The sequence below is a fragment of the Ranitomeya imitator genome, chromosome 6, assembly GCF_032444005.1.
Source record: "Ranitomeya imitator isolate aRanImi1 chromosome 6, aRanImi1.pri, whole genome shotgun sequence".
NCBI classification, from domain to species: domain Eukaryota; kingdom Metazoa; phylum Chordata; class Amphibia; order Anura; family Dendrobatidae; genus Ranitomeya; species Ranitomeya imitator.
The window spans coordinates 196,634,072-196,654,222 of NC_091287.1; the positions used below are offsets into that span (position 1 = coordinate 196,634,072).

At 44.4% G+C, this 20,151-nt stretch overlaps 1 protein-coding gene across 1 annotated transcript in view; it reads left to right on the forward strand.

The window, feature by feature from the left end:
• TEX10 (testis expressed 10) overlaps nt 1–20,151 on the forward strand; it is a 633,649-nt gene that overhangs the window by 419,594 nt on the left and 193,904 nt on the right. The window contains exon 10 of the mRNA XM_069730421.1: nt 523–656. Coding sequence (XP_069586522.1) covers nt 523–656 — 134 coding nt within the window. The remainder of the gene's footprint in view (nt 1–522; nt 657–20,151) is intronic.

Below are 20,151 nucleotides of genomic sequence, written 5' to 3' on the forward strand. Positions count from 1 at the left end.
TAAAACCTTAGGTTTTGCAGAATATAGCATGTCACTGCTTTCGGCATTTTTCATTAATTGAAACTAATGGGTGGTGAAAAAATATGCTGAGAACGTGGTGGTATTTGGTTTGCTGCATTTTTTTGTCCCCAAACCTGAGGAAGTAGAATGAAAATTTTTTTTGACTCTAAAATTTATCAGTATGCACAAGAGACAAATATAGCATAACAAAAACCAAGCAAAACCTGTTTTTTTGCAGCAAGTTTCTTAATGCCAAGGGAGCAGGTTTTGCAGCAGGAAAAAAAAAGCAGCGAAAACACAAAGGGTGAACATGGCCTTAGTCTTTGCAGTGAAATACTATGATCTTTTTCCTCACAACTTTTACTGTCAGCAAATTGTTTTCCAATTTATCCAGATGCGTCCTATTTAATATGTATTTACCGTAATCCTATGTATTGTAAAAATCCAGTCTCTTTTTTTTTTTTTACATGATGACAAATTGCTATTTTTTATCTTAATGTTTTATTTTTTTTTATTTAAAAGGATTTTCTACTGAACAGCTGTCATGGATGCAAAGTAATAAAAGAACTTCTAAAGTGAGCAGTACCAGAGTCTCCCCGATCACGCTTTTCTTGACAGATCAACCATTTTTTGCACATCACAGGACAGTCATGCAGGTATTATCATTTAATTCCAAAAAACAATTATGTTGCCTAGTATGGTAAAGTGTAGTGTACTAATACCATATGTATTGAAATAAGTATAAAACACCTGTAATAAAATGTATTATATAACCTCTTAAAAGGAGGGAGACTATTTTATTTTTTTCACCCTTTAACCCCTTCATGACCCAGCCTATTTTGACCTTAAAGACCTTGCCGTTTTTTGCAATTCTGTCCAGTGTCCCTTTATGAGGTAATAACTCAGGAACGCTTCAATGGATCCTAGTGGTTCTGAGATTGTTTTTTCGTGACATATTGGGCTTCATGTTAGTGGTAAATTTAGGTAAATAAATTCTGTGTTTATTTGTGAAAAAATCGGAAATTTGGCGAAAATTTCGCAATTTTCACATTTTGAATTTTTATTCTGTTAAACCAGAGAGTTATGTGACACAAAATAGTTAATAAATAACATTTCCCACATGTATACTTTACATCAGCACAATTTTGGAAACAAAATTTTTTTTTGCTAGGAAGTTATAAGGGTTAAAATTTGACCAGCGATTTCTCATTTTTACAACGAAATTTACAAACCCATTTTTTTTAGGGACCACCTCACATTTGAAGTCAGATTGAGGGGTCTATATGGCTGAAAATACCCAAAAGTGACACCATTCTAAAAACTGCACCCCTCAAGGTGCACAAAACCACATTCAAGAAGTTTATTAACCCTTCAGGTGCTTCACAGCAGCAGAAGCAACATGGAAGGAGAAAATGAACATTTAACTTTTTAGTCACAAAAATGATCTTTCAGCAACAATTTTTTATTTTCCCAATGGTAAAAGGAGAAACTGAACCACGAAAGTTGTTGTCCAATTTGTCCTGAGTATGCTGATACCTCATATGTGGGGGTAAACCACTGTTTGGGCGCACGGCAGAGCTTAGAAGGGAAGGAGCGCCATTTGACTTTTTGAATGAAAAATTGGCTGCACTCTTTAGCGGACACCATGTCACATTTGGAGAGCCCCCGTGTGCCTAAAAATTGGAGCTCCCACACAAGTGACCCCATTTTGGAAACTGGACCCCCCAAGGAACTTATCTAGATGCCTAGTGAGCACTTTAAACCCTCAGGTGCTTCACAAATTGATCCATAAAAATGAAAAAGTACTTTTTTTTTTCACAAAAAATTTCTTTTCGCCTCAATTTTTTCATTTTTACATGGGCAATAGGATAAAATGGATCCTAAAATTTGTTGGGTAATTGCTCCCGAGTACGCTGATACCTCATATGTGGGGGTAAACCACTGTTTGGGCACATGGCAGGGCTCGGAAGGGAAGGCGCGCCTTTTGACTTTTTGAATGGAAAATTAGCTCCAATTGTTAGCGGACACCATGTCGCGTTTGGAGAGCCCCTGTGTGCCTATGCATTGGAGCTCCCCCACAAGTGACCCCATTTTGGAAACTAGACCCCCCAAGGAACTTATCTAGATGCATACTGAGCACTTTAAACCCCCAGGTGCTTCACAGAAGTTTATAACGCAGAGCCATGAAAATAAAAAATAATTTTTCTTTCCTCAAAAATGATTTTTTAGCCTGGAATTTCCTATTTTGCCAACGGTAATAGGAGAAATTGGACCATAAATGTTGTTGTCCAGTTTGTCTTGAGTACGCAGATACCCCATATGTGGGGGTAAACCACTGTTTGGGCGCACGGCAGGGCTCGGAAGGGAAGGCACGCCATTTGGCTTTTTAAATGGAAAATTAGCTCCAATCATTAGCGGACACCATGTCGCGTTTGGAGAGCCCCTGTGTGCCTAAACATTGGAGATCCCCCACAAATGACCCCATTTTGGAAACTAGACCCCCAAAGGAACTAATCTAGATGTGTGGTGAGCACTTTGAACCCTCCAGTGCTTCACAGAAGTTTATAACGCAGAGCCATGAAAAAAAATAATAATTTTTCTTTCCTCAAAAATGATTTTTTAGCCCGCAATTTATTATTTTCCCAAGGGTAACAGGAGAAATTTGACCCCAATATTTGTTGTCCAGTTTCTTCTGAGTACGGTGATACCCCATATGTAGGGGTAAACTACTGTTTGGGCACATGCCGGGGCTCGGAAGTGAAGTAGTGAAGTTTTGAAATGCAGACTTTGATGGAATGCTCTGCGGGCATCACGTTGCGTTTGCAGAGCTCCTGATGTGGCTAAACAGTAGAAACCCCCCACAAGTGACCACATTTTGGAAACTAGACCCCCCAAGGAACTTATCTAGATATGTGGTGAGCACTTTGAACCCCCAAGTGCTTCACAGACGTTTATAACACAGAGCAGTGAAAATAATAAATACGTTTTCTTTCCTCAAAAATAATTTTTTAGCCCAGAATTTTTTAATTTTCCCAAGGGTTACAGGAGAAATTGGACCCCAAAAGTTGTTGTCCAGTTTCTCCTGAGTACGCTGATACCCCATGTGTGGGGGTAAACCACTGTTTGGGCACACGTCGGGGCTCAGAAGGGAAGTAGTGACTTTTGAAATGCAGAGTTTGATGGAATGGTCTGCGGGCGTCACGTTGCGTTTGCAGAGCCCCTTGTGTGCCTAAACAGTAGAAACCCCCCACAAGTGACCCCATTTTGGAAACTAGACCCCCCAAGGAACTTATCTAGATGTGTGGTGAACACTTTGAACCCCCAAGTGCTTCACAGACGTTTACAACGCAGAGCCGTGAAAATAAAAAATCATTTTTCTTTCCTCAAAAATGATGTTTTAGCAAGCAATTTTTTATTTTATCAAGGGTAACAGGAGAAATAGGACCCCAGTAATTGTTGCGCAGTTTGTCCTGAGTATGCTGGTACCCCATATGTGGGGGTAAACCACTGTTTGGGCACACGTCGGGGCTCGGAAGGGAGGGAGCACCATTTTAACTTTTTGAATAAAAGATTGGTTGGAATCAATGGTGGCGCCATGTTGCGTTTGGAGACCCCCTGATGTGCCTAAACAGTGGAAACCCCTCAATTCTAACGCCAACACACCCCTAACCCTTATCCCAACTGTAGCCGTAACTCTAACCACAACCCTAACCCCAACACACCCCTAACCCTAATTCCAACCCTAGCCCTAAGGCTATGTGCCCACGTTGCGGATTCGTGTGAGATTTTTCCACACCATTTTTGAAAAATCCGCAGGTAAAAGGCACTACGTTTTACCTGCGTTTTTACAGCGGATTTCCAGTCTTTTTTGTGCGGATTTCACCTGCGGATTCCTATTGAGAATCAGGTGTAAAACGCTGCTGAATCCGCACAAAGAATTGACATGTTGCGGAAAATACAACGCAGCGTTTCCGCGCTGTATTTTCCGCACCATGGGCACAGCGGATTTGGTTTTCCATATCTTTACATGGTACTGTAAACCTGATGGAACACTGCTGCGGATCCGCAGCGGCCAATCCGCTGCGGATCCGCAGCCAAATCCGCACCGTGTGCACATAGCCTAATTCTAAAGGTATGTGCACACGCTGCAGAAAACGCTGCGGATCCGCAGCAGTTTTCCATGAGTTTACATTTCAATGTAAACCTATGGGAAACAAAAATCGCTCTACACATGCTGCAGAAAAACTGCACGGAAACGCAGGGTTTACATTCCGCAGCATGTCACTTCTTTCTGCGGATTCCACAGCGGTTTTACAACTGCTCCAATAGAAAATTGCAGTTGTAAAACCGCAGTGAAATGCGCAGAAAAAACGCGGTAAATCCGCCATAAATCCACAGCGGTTTAGCACTGCGGATTTATCAAATCCGCTGCGGAAAAATCCGCAGAGGACCAGAATACGTGTGCACATACCGTAACCTACCCCTAACCCTAACCCTAGTTCTAACTCCAACCTTAGTGGAAAAAAAAAAAAATTCTTTATTTTATTATTGTCCCTACCTATGGGGGGACAAAGGGGAGGGGGGGGGGGGTCATTTACTGTTTTTTTTATTTTGATCACTGTGATAGGTTTTATCACAGTGATCAAAATTCACATTGGAACGAATCTGCCGGCAGGCAGATTCGGCGGGCGCACTGCGCATGCGCCCGCCACTTTGGAACATGGCGGCGCCCAGGAAAGAAGACGGACGGACCCCGGGAGGCTAGGTAAGTATGAGGGGGGGGGGGGGAGATCAGGGCACAGGGGCGGGGCGTCGGAGCACGGGGTGGGGGGGTGGATCGGAGCATGGGGGGGGTGGATCGGTGTGCGGAGGGGTGGATCGGTGTGCGGGCGGGTGGATCGGTGTGCGGGCGGGTGGATCGGTGTGCACGGGGGGTGGATTGGAGCACGGGGGTGGGATTGGAGCACGGGGGGAGCGGACAGGAGGACGGGGGAGCAGAGCACAGGACGGAGGGGAGCGGACCACAGATCGGAGGGCTGGGGGGGCGTGGGGTGGGGGCACAAAAGTGTTTCCAGCCATGGCCGATGATATTGCAGCATCGGCCATGGCTGGATTGTAATATTTCACCAGTTTTTTAGGTGAAATTTTACAAATCGCTCTGATTGGCAGTTTCACTTTCAACAGCCAATCAGAGCGATCGTAGCCACGGGGGGGGGGGGGGGGTGAAGCCACCCCCCCTGGGCTAAACTACCACTCCCCCTGTCCCTGCAGATCGGGTGAAATGGGAGTTAACCCTTTCACCGGATCTGCAGGGACGCGATCATTCTGTGACACCGCATATGCGTCACATGTCGGATTGGCACCGACTTTCATGACGCATACGCTGTCACAGGTCGGGAAGGGGTTAACGACCTATGACTTTTTTATTAGTCATAGTTAGTCTTCCCCTCTTTGATGTGGGCTCTGGCGCTGAGCCCGCACCTTTTCTGGCACATGACAGCTGATCTGATCAGCTATGTGCCCTAACAGCCACGGTTGGAATTGCGATCCATCTGCGGCTGTTAACTAGTTAAATGTCACTGTCAACGTCTGACAGCGGCATTTAACTTTGGCAAAGTTGCGTGTTGTAGCTCCACCCATCGGCACCTCTGTCACATGATCGCGCGATGCCAATGGGTTGGCATGACAACCCAGAGTCTGCAGGAGACCCCTGTGGTTGTCATTTCCGAATTGCTATGAGCGCCAACTGGTGGTCGGTGCTCATAAATGTGCATTTTTGTTACACAAAGCAGGGCTGTAAGCCTACTATGTATAACACAAGCAATCACATGATCATAGCTTCTAGTCTCCCATGGAGACTATTGAAGCAAGTTAAAGAAAAAAACTTTTTTTTTTTTTAATTTTCCAATCATTCCCCTTTTTCCCAATTCAAAATAAAACAATAAAAAAAACACACGTTTTATATTGCCACTTTAAGAAACGGACGATCTATTAATATATGAAAATTAATCCGATCAGTATATGACGTAGCGAGAAAAAAATCAAAATGTCAGAATTACTTTTTTTTGGTCTCTGTGACATTGCAATAAAGTGCTATAATGGCAATCAAAAAATCGTATCTGCCCCAAAATATTATGAAATAAAATGTCTGCTCGGTGCTCAAAAAATATGCCCTCATCCAGATCCTGAAAAATATAGTCTAGGGGTCTCGGAAAATGGCGTGTTTTTTTTTTTTTTCTTATTTTACAAACTTGATTTTTTCTCACCACTTAAATATAAAATAAACTACCGTATATACTACCGTATATACTCGAGTATATGCCGACCCGAGTATAAGCCGACCCCCCTAATTTTGCCACAAAAAACAGGGAAAACTTATTGACTCGAGTATAAGCCTAGGGTGGAAATGCAGCATTTACCGGTGAATTTCAAAAATAAAAATAGATCATTCTTGCCCCATAGCTGTGCCATATAGTGCTCTGCACCGTTCATATTTCCCCATAGCTGTGACATATAGTGCTCTGCACCGTTCATATTTCCCCATAGCTGTGCCATATAGTGCTCTGCACCGTTCATATTTCCCCATAGCTGTGCCATATAGTGCTCTGCTGTTATGACCTGGTGGTTAGGACAATAATGGACCTGGTGGTTAAGAGCACACGGAAAGACCTGATAGTTACAAAAATACAGGACCAGCTCTGGGATGTGGAAACTCTGCTGACCGCAATCCCTAATCCTATCACACACACTAGAAATAGCCGTAGATTGCTCCTAACGGTCCCTATGCAACTCGTCACAGCCTAAGGAACTAGCTAGCCCTAAAGATAGAAAAAATAAGCCTACCTTGCCTCAGAGAAATTCCCCAAAGGAAAAGGCAGCCCCCCACATATAATGACTGTGAGTTAAGATAAAAATCACAAACACAGAGATTAAATAGATATAGCAAAGAGAGGCCCGACTTACTGAACAGACAGAGGATAGGAAATGTGACTTTGCGGTCAGCACAAAAACTACAAAAAAAACACGCAGAGGGCGCAGAAAGACCCTCTGCACCAACTCACGGTGCGGAGGCGCCCCTCTGCGTCCCAGAGCTTCCAGCAAGCAAGACAAAAATCAAAATAGCAAGCTGGACAGAAAAATAGCAAACAAGAGAAACACAAGCAGGAACTTAGCTTCTGCTGGAGAAGACAGGTCACAGGAACGATCCAGGAGCGAACAGACCAATACTGGAACATTGACAGGTGGCATGGAGCAATGATCTACAGTCATGGACAAAAATTTTGAGAATGAGACAAATATTAATTTTTCCAAAGTCTACTGCTTCATTTTTTCTAAAGGCAATTTGCATATACTCCTGAATGTTAGAGTGATCAGCTTAACAGAAATTACTGTACTTGCAAAGTCAATATTTGCCCAGAAAATGAACTTTAACCTCCAAAACACATTTCAACATCATTGCAGTCCTGCCTTAAAAGTAGCAGCTAACATCGTTTTAGTGATTGATCCATTAACACAGGTGTGGGTGTTGATTAGGACAGGGCTGGTGATCAATCAGTCATGATTAAGTAAGAATGACATCACTGGACACTTTACAAGGAGGCTGGTGCTTGGTATCATTGTTTCTCTTCAGTTAACCATGGTTATCTCTAAAGAAACACGTGCAGCCATCATTGCACTGCACAAAAATGGCCTAACAGGGAAGAGTATCGCAGCTACAAAGATTGCACCTCAGTCAACAATCTATCCCATCATCAAGAACTTCAAGGAGAGAGCTTCCATTGTTGTCAAAATGGCTCCAGGGCGCCCAAGAAAGACCAGCAAGCGCCAGGACCGTATCTTAAAATTGTTTGAGCTGCGGGATCGGACTACCAGCAGTGCCAAGCTTGCTCAGGAATGGCAGCAGGCTGGTGTGAGTGCTTCTGCACGCACTGTGAGGCGGAGACTCTTTGAGCAAGGCCTGGTTTCAAGGAGGGTAGCAAAGAAGCCACTTCTCTCCAGAAAAAACATCAGGGACCGACTGATATTCTGCAAAAGGTACAGGGAGTGGACTGCTGAGGACTGGGCAAAGTCATTTTCTCTGATGAATCCCCTTTTCGATTGTTTGGGACATTTGGAAAACAGCTTATTCGGAGAAGAAGAGGTGAGCGCTACCACCAGTCTTGTCTCATGCCTGTAAAGCATCCTGAAACCATTCATGCGTGGGGTTGCTTCTCAGCCAAGGGAACTCACAGTCTTGCCTAAAAACACAGCCATGAATAAAGAATGGTACCAGAATGTCCTCCAAGAGCAACTTCTCCCAACCGTCCAAGAGCAGTTTGGCGACCAACAATGCCTTTTCCAGCATGATGGAGCACCTTGCCATAAAGCAAAGGTGATAACTAAATGGCTCATGGAACAAAACAGAGATTTGGGGTCCATGGCCTAGAAACTCCCCAGATCTTAATCCCATTGAGAACTTGTGGTCAATCATCAAGAGACGGGTGGACAAACAAAAACCAACAAATTCTGGCAAAATGCAAGCATTGATTATGCAAGAATGGACTGCTATCAGTCAGGATTTGGTCCAGAAGTTGATTGAGAGCATGCCAGGGAGAACTGCAGAGGTCTTGAAGAAGGGTCAACACTGCAAATATTGACTTGCTGCATTAACTCATTCTAACTGTCAATATAACCTATTGGTGCTCATAATATGATTGCAATTATATTTCTGTATGTGATATCAATATCAGACAAACACTAATAAAAACCAGAGGGCAGCAGATCATGTGAAAATATAATTTTGGTGTCATTCTCAAAAATATTGGCCATCACTGTAGGGACACTCAGGTTCGTGTGTGCCAGTGGTAATATATAATCATATAGATCAGTGTTCCCCAACTCCAGTCCTCAAGGCCCACCAACAGGTCTTGTTTTCAGGATTTCCTTAGTATTGCTCAGGTGATAATTGCATCACCTGGACAGGCAAGCATTCAATGACCTGTGTTATGACCTGGTGGTTAGGAGCACCCGGCACGACCTGATAGTTAAACTGACACAAGACAAGCTCTGGGATGTGGGAGCTCTGCTGACCGCAACCCCTAATCCTATCACACACATTAGAAATAGCCGTGGAGCGTTCCTGACTCTCCCTAGACGCCTCTTCACAGCCTAAGAGCTAGCTAGCCCTAGAGATAGAAAATAAAGCCTACCTTGCCTCAGAGAAATTCCCCAAAGGTAAAGGAAGCCCCCCACATATATTGACTGTGAGTTAAGATGAAGTCACAAACATAGAAATGAAACAGATTTCAGCAAAGGGAGGCCAGACTTACTAAACAGACAGAGGATAGGAAAGGTATCTTTGCGGTCAGCACAAAAAACTACAAAAGACCACGCAGAGTGTGCAAAAAGACCTCCTCACCGACTAACGGTGCGGAGATGCCACTCTGCATCCCAGAGCTTCCAGCTAGCAAGACAAAATCATGATAACCAGCTGGACAAGGAAACAATGAACAAATAGACTATCAGGAACTTAGCTTCTGCTGGAGAAGACAGGTCACCAGAAAGATCCAAGAGCGAACTGAACCAATGCAGGAACATTGACAGCTGGCATGGAGTAACGATCTGAGTGGAGTTAAATAGAGCAGCCAACCAAAGGATAAACCACGTCACCTGTGTAAGGAACCTCAGAAGCAGCAGCTTCACTCACAGCCACCAGAGGGAGTCCATGGACAGAACTTGCCGAAGTACCATTCACGACCACAGGAGGGAGCTCGACAACAGAATTGACAACAGTACTTCCCCCTTGAGGAGGGGTCACCGAACCCTCACCAGAGCCCCGAGGCCGATCAGGATGAGCCAAATGAAAGGCACGAACTAGATCGGCAGCATGAACATCAGAGGCAAAAACCCAGGAATTATCTTCCTGACCATAACCCTTCCACTTGACCAGGTACTGGAGTTTCCGTCTCGAAACACGAGAATCCAAAATCTTCTCCACCACATACTCCAACTCCCCCTCGACCAACATCGGGACAGGAGGATCAAAGGAGGGAACCATAGGCGCCACGTATCTCCGTAACAACGACCTATGGAACATATTATGAATGGCAAAAGAAGCTGGAAGATCCAAACGAAATGACACAGGATTAAGAACCTCAGAAATCTTATATGGCCCAATGAAACAAGGCTTAAACTTAGGAGAAAAAACCTTCATAGGAACATGACGAGATGACAACCAAACCAAATCCCCAACACGAAGTCGGGGACCAACACAGCGCTGGCGGTTAGCAAACCTTGAGCCTTCTCCTGGGACAATGTCAAATTGTCCACCACATGAGTCCAAATCTGCTGCAACCTGTCCACCACCGTATCCACACCAGGACAGTCCGAAGGCTCAACCTGCCCCGAAGAGAAACGAGGATGGAAACCAGAATTACAGAAAAAAGGAGAAACTAAAGTAGCCGAGCTAGCCCGATTATTAAGGGCGAACTCAGCCAAAGGCAAGAAGGACACCCAATCATCCTGATCAGCAGAAACAAAGCATCTCAGATATGTTTCCAAAGTCTGATTAGTTCGTTCGGTTTGGCCATTAGTCTGAGGATGGAAAGCCGAAGAAAAAGACAAATCAATGCCCATCTTAGCACAAAAGGACCGCCAAAACCTCCAAACAAACTGGGAACCTCTGTCCGAGACGATGTTCTCTGGAATGCCATGCAAACGAACCACATGCTGGAAAAACAATGGCACCAAATCAGAGGAGGAAGGCAATTTAGACAAGGGCACCAAATGGACCATCTTAGAGAAGCGATCACAAACCACCCAAATGACCGACATCCTTTGAGAAACAGGGAGATCAGAAATAAAATCCATGGAAATATGCGTCCAGGGCCTCTTCGGGACCGGCAAGGGCAAAAGCAACCCACTGGCACGAGAACAGCAGGGCTTAGCCCGAGCACAAGTCCCACAGGACTGCACAAAAAAACGCACATCCCGTGACAAAGAAGGCCACCAAAAGGATCTAGCCACCAAATCTCTGGTACCAAAGATTCCAGGATGACCAGCCAACACCGAACAATGAACCTCAGAGATAACTCTACTAGTCCATCTGTCAGGGACAAACCGTTTCTCCGCTGGACAACGGTCAGGTCTATCAGCCTGAAACTTCTGCAGCACGTGCCGCAAATCAGGGGAGATGGCAGACAAAATTACCCCCTCTTTAAGAATACCCGCCAGCTCCGGAACACCCGGAGAGTCGGGCACAAAACTCCTTGACAGGGCATCAGCCTTCATTCTTAGATCCCGGAAGGTATGAAACCACAAAATCAAAATGGGAGAAAAAGAGCGACCATCGAGCCTGTCTAGGATTCAACCGTTTAGCAGACTAGAGATAAGTCAAATTCTTGTGATCTGTCAAGACCACCACGCGATGTTTAGCTCCTTCAAGCCAATGTCGCCACTCCTCGAATGCCCACTTCATGGCCAACAACTCTCGATTGCCAACATCATAATTGCGCTCGGCAGGCGAGAATTTTCTAGAAAAGAAGGCACATGGTTTCATCACCGAGCCATCAGAACTTCTTTGCGACAAAACAGCCCCTGCTCCAATCTCAGAAGCATCAACCTCGACCTGAAACGGGAGCGAAACATCTGGCTGGCATAACACAGAGGCAGAAGAAAAATGACGCTTCAACTCCTGAAAAGCCTCTACAGCCGCAGAGGACCAATTGACCACATCAGCACCTTTCTTGGTCAAATCAGTCAACGGTTTAGCAATACTAGAAAAATTAGCGATGAAGCGACGGTAAAAATTAGCAAAGCCCAGGAATTTCTGCAGGCTCTTCACAGATGTCGGCTGAGTCCAATCATAAATGGCCTGAACTTTAACAGGGTCCATCTCGATAGTAGAAGGGGAAAAAATGAAACCCAAAAATGAAACCTTCTGAACCCCAAAGAGACACTTTGATCCCTTCAAAATCAAGGAATTCGCACGAAGGACCTGGAACACCATTCTGACCTGCTTCACATGAGACTCCCAATCATCCGAAAAGACCAAAATATCATCCAAATATACAATCATGAATCTATCCAGTTACTCTCGGAAAATGTCATGCATAAAGGACTGAAACACAGATGGAGCATTAGAAAGCCCGAATGGCATAACCAGGTACTCAAAATGGCCCTCGGGCGTATTAAATGCTGTTTTCCATTCATCGCCCTGTTTAATTCGCACAAGATTATACGCCCCTCGAAGATCTATCTTGGTGAACCAACTAGCCCCCTTAATCCAAGCAAACAAATCAGACAGCAGCGGCAAAGGATACTGAAATTTGACTGATCTTATTAAGAAGGCGGTAATCAATACAAGGTCTCAAAGAGCCATCCTTCTGGGCCACAAAAAAGAACCCTGCTCCCAACGGTGATGACGACGGGCGAATATGACCCTTCTCCAAGGATTCCTTTACATAACTCCGCATAGCGGCGTGCTCTGGCACAGATAAATTAAACAGACGGCCCTTAGGAAACTTACTACCAGGAATCAAATTAATAGCACAATCGCAATCCCTATGGGGAGGTAGGGCATCGGATTTGGGCTCTTCAAATACATCCCGGTAATCTGATAAAAACTCAGGGACTTCAGAAGGAGTGGAAGGCGAAATTGACAACAATGGAACATCACCATGTACCCCCTGACAACCCCAGCCGGACACAGACATAGATTTCCAATCCAACACTGGATTATGGACCTGTAGCCATGGCAACCCCAAAACGACCACATCATGCAGATTATGCAACACCAAAAAGCGAATATCCTCCTGATGTGCAGGAGCCATGCACATGGTCAATTGAGTCCAGTACTGAGGCTTATTCTTGGCCAAAGGCGTAGCATCAATTCCTCTCAATGGAATAGGATACTGCAAGGGCTCCAAGAAAAAACCACAGCGCCTGGCAAACTCCAAGTCCATCAAATTCAGGGCAGCGCCTGAATCCACAAATGCCACAACAGAATAGGACGACAGAGAGCAAATCAGAGTAACGGACAAAAGAAATTTAGACTGTACCGTTCCAATGGTGGCAGACCTAGCGAACCGCTTAGTGCGCTTAGGACAATCGGAGATAGCATGAGTGGATTCACCACAGTAAAACACAGCCCATTCCGACGTCTGTGTTCTTGCCGTTCAGCTCTGGTCAAATTCCTATCACACTGCATAGGCTCAGGCCTATGCTCAGAGAATACCGCCAGATGGTGCACAGCTTTGCGCTCACGCAAGCGCCGATCGATCTGAATGGCCAAAGACATAGACTCATTCAGACCAGCAGGCGTGGGAAATCCCACCATGACATCCTTAAGGGCTTCAGAAAGACCCTTTCTGAAAATTGCCGCCAGAGCACACTCATTCCACTGAGTAAGCACAGACCACTTTCTAAACTTCTGACAGTACACCTCCGCTTCATCCTGACCCTGACACAAAGCCAGCAAGATTTTCTCTGCCTGATCCACTGAAGACAAAATCATGATAACCAGCTGGACAAGGAAACAATGAACAAATAAACTATCAGGAACTTAGCTTCTGCTGGAGAAGACAGGTCACCAGAAAGATCCAAGAGCGAACTGAACCAATGCAGGAACATTGACAGCTGGCATGGAGTAACGATCTGAGTGGAGTTAAATAGAGCAGCCAACCAAAGGATAAACCACGTCACCTGTGTAAGGAACCTCAGAAGCAGCAGCTTCACTCACAGCCACCAGAGGGAGTCCATGGACAGAACTCGCCGAAGTACCATTCACGACCACAGGAGGGAGCTCGACAACAGAATTCACAACAGACCTGTGCAATACTAAGGAAATCCTGAAAACATGGCCTGTTGGTGGGCCTTGAGGACTGAAGTTGGGGAACACTGATGTAGATCACAGAAAGTTGAATAAACTAATTCCTTGATATCTGCAATCCGTTGTCATATTTCAGAGAAATCCACATTTTTATTTTTATATGTAAATGAGCTGTTAAGGAGTATGGGACGTAATCAGCCCCAGAGCTTATGAAAGGGGGGATTATCAATGTGATGTATAATGGCCACTCTCTGCTCTCTTGATCTCACTACATAGCTGTGTGTGGCTATAACTGACACATCTGCAGGTTCCTCTAAAGTGTTTCAGCTTCCATCCCACAGGCAGACAGGGTTTAAATGGAGCAGAGCTGTGAGAGCTGCTAATGTGCTTGTTAGGAGACAAAGGTCACTTCTTTTTTTGTGTTACATATCTCACATTGGCAACACCCCCTTTTATTAAACATAAACTTTGCAGGTTCTCGCGCAGATCTGTTCTGTTCATAGTTCTGAACTACTAATTTAGGTGTAAGAAAAGCATGGATATCTCTTAAGACATCAAGATTGCAGATATCAAGGTATCACTTTATTCATCTTCCTATGACCTGCATGGCCATGTAGACAGCTTAGGAGGGTTGATCCTACTGACAGATTTTATAAAAAAAAAAAAAACACCCTAAGATGCTACTGCCATGGTTTGCACTTCATTGCCTTTTAATACCTGTTAGGAGAATGGCCAATCCAAGTGATTTATCCACTAATAGTCTGCACAGCAGGAGACATGCGGACCATCACTGCAGTTAAGGTACCTTCACACTGAGCAACTTTCCAACGAGAACAACAACGATCCGTGACGTTGCAGTGTTCTGGATAGTGATCTCGTTGTGTTTGACACGCAGCAGCGATCAGGATCCTGCTGTGACATCGCTGGTCGTAGCTAGAAGTCCGGAACTTTATTTGGTCGTCAGGTCGGCGTGATTCGTCATGTTTGACAGCAAAAGCAACGATGCCAGCAATGTTTTTTCATGGAGCTAACAACCAGCGAGAATGATAAGTACGTCACTGGATCGCTCCTGCATCGTTCTGCTGTTGCCGTGTTTGACGTCTCCTAGCGACCTAAACAGCGACACTGCACCGACCGGCTCGTTGTCTATATCGCTGCAGCGTCGCTTAATGTGACGGTACCTTTAGGAGAATGCTCAACCCCTCTGGCTGTCTGTATTACTAGTCTGGACAGCAGGAGGCTGGCAGGCAATGAAGATTAGCTGTCATTTGAAAATGTTACTATACCTGTATTGTTCTGAAAATGGATGCTGATGGAGGGGCATATGACTAAAGGCTGATGAAGGGGTAGGGCATATGACTAAAGGCTCATGGAGACGTCTGTCAAGTTTGGTCTGATATCAGATCACGAGGCACTGACTGGCTGCATGTGTCCTGACCTGAGCATGACAGCTGCATAGAAATATATAAAGCTGTTACGCTTGGGTCAGGAAACCTGTGGCCAATCTGTGCTCGGACCGATTGGCACAGACATCTGAATGAGCCTTTAGTTTGAGACTTCTCTAACTAACCATCTTCTATTAAAAGTCCATTAGTGAGTGGAAGGGCTACAAAAATGTAAAAAAAAAAAACATTTACAAAAAATGAAAAGCAAATCCAAAGGTTCAATTTCCCCACTTATCCCATTCGTAAAAGGAAAAATAGAATTTAACCCCTTTCTGCCAGCTGTCGGGATAGTACATCAGCTGGTAGTATCTCCCGCTTTGAGGTGGACTCCGGCGGTGAGTCGACCTCAAAGCCACGACATGTCAGTTGTTTTCAACAGCTGACATGTGCCCGCAGTGGCCGTGAGCAGAATCGCAATCTGCCCTCTTCCATTAACTAGTTAAATTACACAGCGCGGCTGGAAGTATGCGCACCGCTGACCCCCCTCACGTGATCTGGGATCATCGGTGCGTTGCCATCACAACCAGAGGCCTCCTCAAGACCTCTATGGTTGTTGATGGCAGATTGCTGTGGTCGGTGCTCATAGCAATGCTGTAATTCTGCATAGAGTTGATCTGTGCACCACCTCTAGATAGCAGAGGCGATCGAGTAATGGATGCTTCTAGCCTCCCATGAAGGCTATTAAAGCATCCCGAAATTAAAAAAAAGTGTTTAAAAATATAAAAAAAATCATTTCAAATCACCCCCCTTTTGCCCCCAGTCAAAATAAAATAATAAAAAAAAAAATCAAACCTACACATATTTGGTATCGCCGCGTTTAGAATAGCCCGCTCTATCATAAAAAAAAAAGGATTAATATGATCGCTAAACGGCGTAACAAGAAAAACAAAGTGCCAAAATTACATTTTTTTGGTTGCCACTACATTGCATTAAAAGCAATAACAAGCAATCAAAAGAATAAAACTGCACAAAAGTGGTATAAATAAAAACGTCGGCTCGGCACGCAAAAAATAAGCCCTCACCCGACCCCAGATCATGAAAAATGGAGCCGCTACCGGTATCGGAAAATAGCGCTTTTTTTTTTTTAGCAAACTTTGGAAAAAAAATGTTACCAGTTAGATAAGAGAACCTAGACATGTTTGGTGTCTATGAACTCGTAATTACCTGGAGAATCATAATGGTAGTTCAGTTTTAGCATTTAGTGAACCTAGCAAAAAAAACAAACAAAAAGCTAGTGTGGGATTGCACTTTTTTGAAATTTCATCGCACTTGGACTTTTCTTCCCGTTTTCTGTTATGCGACATTGTAAAACCAATGGTATCTTTCAAAAGAACAACTCGTCCTGCAAAAAATAAGCCCTCACTTGGCCATATTAACGAAAAATAAAAAAGTTTTGGCTCTGGAAAGAAGGGGAGCGAAAAACTAAAGAAGCTCCAGGGGTTAAGGGGTTAAAAAAATTAGAGCAAAAGATAATAACCTAATTTGGTTTTTCAGAGTCTATAGAAGCCTAAAACATGGTATGATCTTTATCTAAGTCCTCTTGGATTTAACTGTAAAAAAAACTCTCACTGCCATGTAGCTATATTCATAAGGGGTTAACTTAGGGTGGGGGCTCATAATTAAGGGTTTATAAGGGGCAGCTGTTTGGGGCTCCAGTCCTTTTTGGAAGTGTATTTGGACAGCAAGGTGGCTTGCTGTTAAGGGAACTAGAAAAAAAAAATCTTTAAATCTTCAGCATAGCGAGTATGAGCGAGCTGAGTGTGGCCTGAGCGTAAGTGTGGACGGCGGTAAGTGTGACTTGTGATTCCGTGACTTTGGAGTCAGGGAGTTTCCAAGGGAGGAATTACTGAATTGCTGTCTGATTTTTATTAATACTTTGTATTTATTTTTTATTTTTTTTATTGAACTGTTCTGTCTGGTGCAATCCCCATTAAGAAATGTGCTCCACTCTTGTTAATGCCATGCAGTGCACAACTTGCCACATGTATGCAGTCCTTGAGCAGCCGGTCGAGGGTGCATACTGCTGTGCGAGATGTGAGCACATTGTGCATTTGGAAACCCAGATTCTGACTCTAAATGTGCAGCTGGCAACACTGAGATCCATAGACAATATGGAGAGGAGTCTTCTGCTCACGGAGCAGACGCTCAATGGGACAGATGGGGGGGGATGGTAGGATGGAGCTGCAGGACAATGAAGTAACAAGCTGGGTGACAGTTAGGAAGCGGGGTAGAGGGAAGAGTGCCAGGGAGGCTAGTCCTGATCTGGCACACCCCAATAAGTTTGCTAAGTTGGCAGATGAGGGGGGTGCCAGTACAAAGGTAGCACTGCTGCAGCCAGGCATGTCCTCTGAAAGCCGTAGGAGTGACTGCTCCAGTAAGGAGGGAAATAGGAGAGCAGGGCAGGCCAGACAGGTGCTGGTAGTGGGCGACTCAATTATTAGGGGAACAGACAGGGCAATCTGTCACAAAGACAGGGATCGTCGAACGGTGTGCTGCCTACCTGGCGCTCGAGTCCGACACATCGCTGATCGGGTGGACAGATTATTGGGAGGGGCTGGTGAGGACCCAGCGGTCATGGTGCACATTGGCACTAATGACCAAGTTAGAGGTAGGTGGAAGGTCCTTAAAGATGATTTCAGGGAATTAGGCTGCAAGCTGAAAGCAAGGACCTCCAACGTGGTATTTTCCGAAATACTGCCGGTACCACGTGCCACGCCAGAGAGGCAACGGGAGATTAGGGAGGTTAATAAGTGGCTCAAGAATTGGTGTAGGAAAGAGGGGTTTGGGTTCCTGCAGAACTGGGCCGACTTCTCAGTTGGCTACAGGCTCTACGCTAGGGACAGGCTGCACCTCAATGGGGAGGGTGCAGCTGTGCTGGGGGAGAGAATGGCTAGAAGGTTGGAGGAGTGTTTAAACTAGGAATTGGGGGGGGGAGGGTATTCATTTTATAGGAGGGGAAGATAGTGCAGATAGAGACCTGGGCACAAATAAGGAGGATGGGGGTGGCGGTGGCATGGGGGGTGGGGTTACAACAGTTAATAATTTAAGAAACAATAGAGGTACAGAGAGGAACATAAAGTGCATGTATACTAATGCCAGAAGCCTCGCCAACAAAATGGACAAATTAGAACTAATGTTGGAGCATAATTATGACATGATGGGGATATCTGAAACGTGGCTGGATGAGAGCCATGACTGGGCTGTTAACTTGCAGGGCTATAGCCTGTTCAGAAATGACCGTACAGATAAGCGAGGGGGAGGGGTGTGTCTGTATGTAAAATCGTCCTTAAAACCCATCCTGCGCGATAATATAGGTGAATTTAATGAAAATGTAGAATCCCTGTGGGTGGAGATAAGGGGAGGGGGAAAAAATAATAAATTACTGATAGGGGTTTGTTATTAATCTCCAAAAATAATGGAAGCAATGGAGAATATCCTCGTAAAGCAAAGAGTTGAAGCTGCGACTCAAGGAGAAGTCATTATTATGGGGGACTTCAACTACCCTGAAATAGATTGGGGAACAGAAACCTGCAGTTCCAGCAAAGGTAATCGGTTTTTGACAATTATGAGAGACAATTACCTTTCACAACTGGTTCAGGACCCAACAAGAAGGGGGGCACTGCTAGACCTAATATTAAACAACAGGCCAGACCGCATATCAAATATAAGGGTTGGGGGTTACTTGGGAAATAGCGATCACAAAATAATAAGTTTTCATGTATCCTTTAAAAAGATGTGTAGTAGAGGGGTTACAAGGACATTAAACTTTAGGAGGGCAAATTTCGAACGGATGAGAGAGGATCTTGGTGCAATTAACTGGGACGATATCCTGAGACACAAAAATACACAAAGAAAATGGGAGACATTTATTAGCATCCTGGATAGGACCTGTGCACAGTATATACCGTATGGGAATAAACATACTAGAAATAGGAGGAAACCAATATGGCTAAATAGAGCTGTAAGGGGCGCAATAAGTGACAAAAAGAAAGCATTTAGAGAATTAAAGGAAGTAGGTAGTGAGGAGGCGTTAAATAAATACAGAAAATTAAATAAATTCTGTAAAAAGCAAATCAAGGCAGCAAAGATTGATACAGAGAGAGTAAAAATAATCCTAAAATATTCTTTAACTACATAAATAGTAAGAAACTAAAAAATGATCGTGTTGGCCCCCTTAAAAATAGTCTGGGTGAGATGGTGGATGAGGATGAGGAAAAAGCCAATATGCTAAATGACTTTTTTTCATCAGTATTTACACAAGAAAATCCCATGGCAGACAAAATGTCTAGTGATAAAAATTCCCAATTAAATGTCACCTGCTTAACCCAGCAGGAAGTGCGGCGGCGTCTAAAAATCACTAAAATTGACAAATCTCCGGGCCCGGATGGGATACACCCTCGAGTACTGCAGGAATTAAGTACAGTCATTGATAGACCATTATTTTTAATCTTTAAAGACTCCATAATAACAGGGTCTGTGCCACAGGACTGGCGTATAGCAAATGTGGTGCCAATATTCAAAAAGGGGACAAAAACTGAACTCGGAAATTATAGGCCAGTAAGCTTAACCTCTACTGTGGGTAAAATCCTGGAGGGCATTCTAAGGGACGCTATACTGGAGTATCTGAAGAGGAATAACCTCATGACCCAGTATCAGCATGGGTTTACTAGGGACCGTTCATGTCAGACTAATTTGATCAGTTTCTATGAAGAGGTAAGTTCCGGATTGGACCCAGGGAACCCAGTGGATGTAGTCTATATGGATTTTCAAAAGCTTTTGATACGGTGCCACACAAAAGGTTGATACATAAAATGAGAATAATGGGGATAGGGGAAAATATGTGTAAGTGGGTTAAGAGCTGGCTCAGGGATAGGAAACAAAGGGTGGTTATTAACCCCT